At 47.1% G+C, this 8,713-nt stretch overlaps 1 protein-coding gene across 1 annotated transcript in view; it reads left to right on the top strand.

Annotated features, from left to right (window-relative positions):
- The window catches only part of Fam169b (family with sequence similarity 169 member B), a 75,240-nt gene that overhangs the window by 56,378 nt on the left and 10,149 nt on the right, over window positions 1-8,713 (top strand). The window contains exon 9 of the mRNA XM_013350209.1: window positions 5,655-5,758. Within this exon, the coding sequence (XP_013205663.1) occupies window positions 5,655-5,758 (104 nt within the window). The remainder of the gene's footprint in view (window positions 1-5,654; window positions 5,759-8,713) is intronic.

Below are 8,713 nucleotides of genomic sequence, written 5' to 3'. Positions count from 1 at the left end.
GTCTTGAGCAGCTCCAAGGAGGGGCTGAGTTTTGGCAGACTTTCTCAGGGGCGGAGTTTGAAGAGAGCAGCTCTTGGGGAGGGGCCCCCTCTTGGTGCACTGAGGGTGGGGTTTGGAATGGGAGGAGTGAGACCTGAGTATGGAATGGGGTCCCAAACTAGAGATCCCAAACATTCTTTTTGGGTATATATGGATGCCAGTAGGGCTTCCACCTAAACAGATAGACCACTGCATAGATCAACTGTTAGGGAAACCACCATGGAGACCGCTAGACCATGAACATCTACAAAGATCATCTTCTGTTCCTCTGTGTTATTTTGAGGGAGTAACATGCACAGGGCTGAGAATTCCAAAGATGACTAGGGTTTGATGTGATAGCCTGATCCGTCCCTGTGTGCAGGCCGTGTCCGTGGTGCTGCCTAGTGCTGTGTAAATCACTCTGTGCACATGCATGTGTGATACACGTTTGTAAGGTGTGTGCATATATACTCGGAGGCCAGGGGTCAATATTGGGTGTCTTCCTCTGTCATTGTCCATTTTAAAGTTTGAGACAAGGTCTCTCGGTGAGTCTGGTACTCGCAACTAGACCGACTGGCCAGTGAGCTGCAGGGACATTCTCCCCCTCCTGTCCTTGTGCTGGACTTACAGAGTAAGTCATGCCTGACTTTTACATGGGTGCTGAGGATTCGAACTCAGATCCCCATGCTTATACAGCGCACACTTTGCTGACTGAGCCATCTCATGTTGGTCCCATATCAGCTCATTATTATTATTATTATTATTTACTTTTTTGTGTGGATTTCATCCTCGTACACAATGCCTTACGATGAAATCCATCCTTCCTAACTTCACATTCTCTTTTTAAAATCATTTAAAATTTTTTATATTTCACTGCATCCAGTCAGTGCTTCCTGTATGTCATTGGGTGTGGGGTGGACCGCTAGGGCATGGGTATCTACAAGTGGCCACAAAGATAGCTGTCCTTCCCCAGCCAACTAACCTCCAGTGGCTTCTCGGCTACAGCCTGGGGTCTGGTCAGCTCCTCCTTCATCTGTGCTGGTTTTGGCTAGCTTGATCTGGTACAGTTCAGTTGCTGTGAGTTTATGAGGCAGTGGCCATCTATATCCTTTTTAAAGGCAGCTTGCTATAATGCCCTACGGACTTACTGTTTATCTCCTGTTGACCCCGCTGTCCTAAGTTCCCGTGGGTTCCAGACAGTGCCCCTTCTTGTCAGTGAGGTTCGGATAGAGGAATCTTCTGGGGAGCAAGGTAGGGGATTGATGGCAGCTTCCCCAAGGGAGGCAGAACACTCAGATGGCCAGAGCAGCACGTGAACATGCTTGTCCCAGGATTTACAGGTGGCTTTCTGACTTCCACAGGGGAGGGAAGATTTCATATTACAGGTTCCATGGAAGGGTCAGGGTGGGGGGCTTAGGTGCTGGGGCATTCCAGCCACAGGTGCCACTTGTACCCGGGAGATACGCTTCCAGCAGTTTAAATGCACTGCTCTAAGTTAAAGCAGTGCCTTTCCCCCTTTCTGTGACGTGGGCACCCCGTCACATTCATGGGGATGTTTCTGCAGAAGCGGGTATCTCATTAGGGGCCAACGGGCCGGAGGTGTAGGCTGCCTTTCTACCTGGGCGACTGCCTCAACTCAGCCGCTGACAGGCGAGAGCCTGGGACCTTATTGATGGTAATAGTGATAGGTCTTGCCTTAATGGCTCCCCTCAGCTGCAAGGCTTAATGGGTCCTTACAGATATTAATGAGGTGAAGGAGTGCCAGGGAAGGAGGCTGGCAGGCCTGTGACTGTGACCTTAATGAGCCAGTTAAGCGACTTGCCCTGTGGCATTGTGTTGGGAGGGAAGGGAAGCCAGCCTGCGCCTCTGGGCATGGGGCTGGCCATCCCTCCCGCACAGGGTTTTTAGCTTCACAAATGAGGGGTCCAGTTTCGCTGCTGTTCCTTGGCTGAGAGTGGAAACCGCAGATGCGCATCGGAATGTGGCCAGAGGGGCTGGGCGAGGAGGAGGAAGCTTTGGCTTAGTTGGGGAGATGGCTTCCTGATGAAGAATTCCACCGGGGATTTATTTCAAGAGTGAGGAAGGAGTCTGTGTGGTCTGGTGGGAGGAAGCTGGTCTGGAAATCAGATGCCAAACCTGTCACTTTAATCCACTCTGAGAGTCACCAGGTCCCACTTAACAAACAGCCAATGAGAGGACCTTCACAGAGAATGTTCCAGAAGTCCTTTGCAGCAACAAGACTCATTGTTATAATTAGGCTATAATTAGGTTACTCAAATTCTGTATTTTTTTTTTTTGAGGAAAGAAATTAAGGGTCTTTTCATTCTTTAAACCCTGATTTGTTTTCAGTGTTCTCCTCTGGGTTCCCAGGCTGTTATTTTTGACCAGTGGTTTTCAACCGTCCTAACACTGTGACTCCTTAATCCAGTTCCTCATGTTGTGGCGACCCCCAGCCATAAAATTAGATCATTGCTACCGCATGGCTGCAATTCTGCCACTGTTATGAATTGTAGTGTAAATATCTGATATTCGTGATATCTGCTATGCGATCCCAAAGGGGTCTTGACTGCAGGTTGAGAACCACAGATTTAAAGGGCCCCTGCCTTTTTGCACATGGTGGGAATGGGCCTGTGAGCAGGCGTCCCCGAGGATTTGGTGGCTTCTGACTTTGGAGAACAGGCACCTTGCAAAGGGAGAGTCATTGGACCCCATGCAAATGCTGGCGGATCTGTGTGTGAAGTACCTTCATTTGTGGGTCTTTTTAAATTTTGTACGACCCTGGCTGTTGATAACATCTGTGACTTGTAATGACCCTGGGAATTTTTAGATTTTTTTTTCCAGACCCTTTGAGAGAAGAAGTTTGTGGGAAATGCAGTTTTCCCCTGTTCTCAGTTACATGGGAAACCTTTGAAACTTGACCGATAGGATCATAATTCCTTCTGATGTGATCTCCCAGTCAGTCTGCACATGCCTGGAGTCTCTTTACTGCAGGGGATGAAATTGAATATGTCAACAAGGAAATGTTCTTTTGGAAAAAAAAAAAAAAACAAAGTTACTGGAGGTGGGAAATATTGCATATGGCTCCAAAAATTATTTTTCTTTCTAAAAGTTCACAATTTTCTTTTCCCAGATTAATTTATCATGGATTCCCTTGTCATCCACGGGAAAAATGATTTTCTTTCACTTACTCTTACTTAAAACAAAACCCTAGATGTGTTATATATAGAGATGTGAATCGTTTGAGAGGGAAACTGGGTCTGTTTTCTAAGAGCGAGGGCCAGCAGACTGGAGCCCTAGGCTTGTTTCAGCTTGTTCTCATTAGCCACACAGCACACAATGCAGTAGCAACAACAATTTTCTGGTGATCAGTGTGCCCGGGAGTGTGGAGAGTCAAATTAACCTGCAGCGATGGTTTTTCTTGAACGTTGCTCTGTGGCAGGTTTTATGGCTCCCTCTAGTGGCCGTTGTTCCACATTGCAGGCCTGAACTGCTGCAGGCGCTCATCATGGATGTACCTGAACGTCTGGCTCCCCAGATTCGTACCTTTCCAACAAGTGTATTAAAAGAAAACTATGCTTGAGACCCGTATCATGAAAGAGAGCTTATCCCTGACACTGTTTGGAGGGCCAGGACCCAGAGGCGGGATAACTCAGAGACCTAGGATAGAACCAAATAACAGGACTGGAAAAAAAAAATCTGCAACACTCCTAGAGTAGTGCTAGCCCAACTATCATCGGAGAGGCTTTAGCCAGCAACTGACAGAAACAGATGCAGAGACGCATAGACAAATATTAGCCGGAGCTTGGGGAAATTCTGTGGAAGCGGGCGTGGGAGGATACCCTGTGGTATCAGGGGTACCACAAGAAAACCCACAGAATCAACTAACCCGAACTCATAGGGGCTCACTGAAACTGAACCAAACACCAGGCAGCCTGCATGAGACCGATCTAAGCACTCTGCATATATGTTACAGATGTGTAGCTTGTCTTTCTTGTAGGACTCCTAATAGTGAGAGTAGGGGCGGTCTCTGACTCTGTTACCTGCTTTTGGGACCCTTTTCTCTTACCTGGTTGCCTCATCCAGGCTCAATAGGAGAAGTGGTACCTGGTCTCACTGCAACTGGACACAGCACGGCTGGCCAATATCTATAGGAGGTCTGCCCTTCTCTGAAGAGAAGCAGGAAAAGGAGTGGAGGGGGGCAGGGTGCTAAGAGGGGACTGGGAGGAGAGGAGGGAGGGGAAACTGTGGCTGGGATGTAAAAATGAAAACTAAAAACCTACGGGACATTAATTGGTTAGGAATAAGATACGAGTAAGCATTTGATCTCGCTAGCATGAGTTATCTCATAGCACGTAAGAATATCAGGAATGGGGCTGGAGAGGTGGCTCAGAGGTTAAGAGCACTGCCTGCTCTTCCAAAGGTCCTGAGTTCAATTCCCGGCACCCACATAGTGGCTCACAACCATTTGTAATGAGGTCCGGTGCCCCCTTCTGGCCTGTAGGCATACATGCAGAAAGAATATTGTATACATAATAAATAAATTTAAAAAAAATAAAAAAAAAGAATATCAGGAATGATGGAAGTCTGAGGATGTGCTCATCTGCTCCATCCACCCAGCCATTGTTTTGTGCTTCTTTCATTTGACAACAGTTCACGGTCTAGGCAGGCACTTTCTCCGGCACTAGAGAGTCAGCGGACAAGGCTGATGAAGGTTCTGCCCTCACTTATAAACTATGAAGTCCCGTGGGCAGTTACTCCTGTATGACACAGAAGCTAGACTAGCGAGAGATGAAGTGTACTGAAGGGTCTTCAGATGCTTAGAGTTAAATTGTCCCCAAACCAAATTTTGCTAACTTCTGCAATTATCTAAGCATTTACAGATATACTTACATAGGTAACACCCGCGTGACCTGTTAATTGTGTAGTCAAAAGGCAACACACACATACTTTCAGCTCAAATATAAGAACTGCATTTATTTTCCCCCACAGAGGACTCCCAAGACCCACACTGATTTCAGGGTGTGGGTCTGTGTATGGGACAGGGAGGTCCAAATTAGTTCTGACTTAGCAGCAAGTGACGGCGGAGCATTTAGTTAACTGTGAGTCAAGACAGCAGTGAGCAGCGAGGACCTTGGAAAATGCTCGGAACAACAGATATTCTCTCCTCCTTGTACTGGAAAGCACTTGAGTAGAGCCACCATTTTGATTCTTTTTTTTGAGACAGACTCATGTAGCTCAGGTTGGTCTCAAACTTGCTATGCTGCTGGCGAGGACCTGGAACTTCTGGTCCTTCTGTCTCTTCCTCTTGAATACTGGGATTCCAGGGGTGTACCACCACACATGGTTTATATGATGCTAGAGGTTGAAGCCAGAGAGCATTGGGCATGCTGAGCACTGTCCTAGGCGGAGTTCCATTCCCAGCCCCCAGCCACCTGACACTTTGTAGCCCTTGACACTTTGTAGCCCTTGACACTTTGTAGCCCTTGACACTTTGTAGCCCTTGACACTTTGCAGCTGTCCGCAGGGGAGTGCTGAAGTCAAAGTGGGGATCAGGAAGATGGAGTGGGGAGCAGTGTATTGGGAGGGGTCCTGAGCGTTGGCGCTAGCCCGGTTGCGTATCCTCTTCTCTTGTTTAGGGACCACAGTGCATCCTAAATGCTCTGAAGAGGACACAAACAGCCCGAGGCAGACTTCTCAGAGTGATGGACGCACACAATTTGATCACGGAGAAAGCAATAAGGTACAGACAGTATCAATGCGTCATTCCACAGCCTTTCTGTCTTCCCAGGGACCACCTTGGTCTTTTTAGTGACTGCCTGGCAGCTCCTTGGACACCTGGGCTATGTGTTCCTCTTTGGCAGTGGGCCATGCTGATGCTGACTAAATGCCAGAAATTTCCCTGTCTTGGGATAAAGGGAATGGGGTAAGAATTCTTTATAGTTAGACTCTTTGTGATCCAGGCTCTCAGCTAGACAAACATAAATGAAGTCAGACAAAAACTAGGAACCTGACCCCCAATATCGTTAGAGAATTAATGAAAACGAAACAAAACAAAACAAAACTGAATCTGGAATTTGGCTACAGACCAGAACAAAAGCAAGGCGAATCTACTTTGCTTATCCCTCCTGCCTCCCCAGTGTGGCTGCTAGAAAGAGGAAGATGGTGTTAGGTCTTTGCATCCTCCAGTCTTGTGTGGAAGGAAGGTTACAGAGTCCTTTTTAGTATCTTGGTGTTCCATATTTGATAAAATTTGGAGATTGCCCTGAAGCCAGCCCCTATGTGCACCAGATCATGCTATTAAATCCTTAAGAGTCCGCTGTCAAACCTAACTCTTGTATATGAGACGCCAGGATGCTCATTTTGTTATGCTGATTATTTGGCGATAGAAGATTCTGCAGAGGCATAAGATGTTCCGATAAATCTTGAATCATCCTTGAAAGCTGTACATGGGCAAGCATTGGCCCTTGTTGCCTGGCAGAAAGGGGCTCTTGTTTCCTTCAGCTGCTGGCAGATGCTGGGCTAACCTAGGGCTCTGCCAGGGTTTCAAGCAGAGAATATAGTAGTTGGCTTCTTCTGGTCACTGAGTTTTAAAACTTCTTTTTAAAAGAACCAGCAGGAGTTCTGGAGCATTTGAATGTATGCATGTATGTCTGGGAATGTCTGCACACTCAAAGGCAGAATGCCAGCTTAAAAAATACACTGGCCCTGGATGATGTTGACACATGCCTTTAATCCCAGTACTCAGGAGGCAGATGTAGGTGGGTCTCTGAGTTCCAGGACAGCCAGGGATACACAGAGAAACCTTGTCTGGAAAACATAAAAAGGAAAGAAAGAGAGAGACAGAGAAAGAAAGAAAGAAAGAAAGAAAGAAAGAAAGAAAGAAAGAGAAAAAATTACATTGGTATATATGAATCATACTCAAAGAGTTTTATATAATATCTCCCAATATATATTTTAATAATAGCCATTGTCTTCCCTCTTCCCTCCCACTGGCCCTCTTCCTTTCCCTGACTGGTCCTACTTTTACCTATCGGCTACACCACTTCCTTCAACCAGTAGCTGCCTATAGAACCTCAGGGAGGGACCGGGCCTCACAAGCCTATTCTGCTGCTATCATGGGATGCTGAGAGGCCTGGTCTTCCATAGGCTCTGGGCAGGTGCTCAGAGCTGCTGAATTCAAGAGTGCAGTGGCCATGCCTTGCCTGGAAGACATCATCCACTGCAATCTATCTCTCCCACTGGCTGGTGCCTTCTTTCTGCCCGCGATGTTCCTGAGCCTTGGAGGGGTGGTAGGATGTCACACTGGAGGTGGAGCACATGTCTGTCACTCACTCTCAGTACGCTGACATTGACTATTTGTGGGTCTCCATAGTCAGCACCAGCCACTCTCAAGGTGAAGTTTTTTTTTCACCAAAACTAACAGCAGCATCACCCCATGGTTATTGTAACAGGCAATCATGCCCATTCAGTAAAGCAGCCTCAGTGGCTTCCCCTTTTTACAGTGCAAGACGTGAATTTGCTCCTGTAGGTCAGGCCTCACATCCAGTCCCAAAGAAACTGGCTATAGCAGACTTGGCACTGTTATTTAGCATGTTTCATAAAAACTCAGAGACAGAAATTGGAGTTCAACCTGAAGGTCAGAAAAGCAAAACAGCCAGCCCCTGGCTCTTACCCCCACCTCAGTCTGAAAATGGCGATCCTGCCTCCAGGAATCTCAGAATGAGACTGAGAGATGTCTCCCCCCATCTTATATTCTTCTCTAGTTCTGGAATTAAGGGTGTGCACCACTAGCACCTGGTTTCTGTGGCAAGCTAGTGTGGCTACTTAGATTAAAGGTGTGTGTCATTGCTGCCTGGTCTGTAAGGTTGGCCCGTGTGGCTGTTTTGCTTTTCTGATCCCCAGGCAAGCTTTATTTATTAAAAATACAAACGAAATGCCATTACACTATTTCATCAGTGGACCCATCTGGCCTGGTCCATCAGCAGTGTAGCACGCTGAGTCCCCAGCTGAGAATGACCGCTGAGGACAGCTCTCCACAGCATCCTGGTCACACCTATTGACATCATCTGGGCTGCCCAGCAGGAAGCAGGCTTCTAGTTCCAGCTTGATATCCTGTTATCCTTTGACCAGAACACATGGTATTTTCAGCAGTAGATCTTGTCCTGTAGTTCTGATGGGAACCAGTCACGGTACAGTAGCCTATATTGTTCTGGAACCCCTGCTGTCTTCCTGTCCTATAACTGTTCTGGAACCTCTGGGTCCTCCCTGTCCTGTAACTCATACAGAGTATCCCATACGGAGCAGCCTATCGCTAGCACCAGGATTTCCATTTAATAATCTGTGCAAGCTGCTTCATTCACACGGAATAACCCCAGTTAAGCAAGGCCTGGGAGGTTTGCCTAGCATGTTTGAAGCTCTGTAGAAACTGGGTATGGTTGTTCACACTTGGAAGTCCAACCCTAAGGAAGTAGAGACAGGAAGATCAGTCATTCTTAGCTTCATGGAGAGTTCAAGGACAGCCTGGACACTGAGACTCCATCCCAAGCAAGCAAGCAAATGAGCAAACAAACAGCACAGACACTCCCGGCCCCCTTTCAGTGTAGAGTTGTGTCATGGTGTCTATGGAAGCCGGTTTCTTTCTTTCTTTCTTTCTTTCTTTCTTTCTTTCTTTCTTTCTTTCTTTCTTTCTTTCTTT

The sequence above is a fragment of the Microtus ochrogaster genome, chromosome 22 (genome assembly GCF_000317375.1).
Source record: "Microtus ochrogaster isolate Prairie Vole_2 chromosome 22, MicOch1.0, whole genome shotgun sequence".
NCBI classification, from domain to species: Eukaryota; Metazoa; Chordata; class Mammalia; order Rodentia; family Cricetidae; genus Microtus; species Microtus ochrogaster.
The sequence above is the reverse complement of the archived record's forward strand: the minus strand, read 5'-3'. Positions and strand labels throughout refer to the sequence as shown.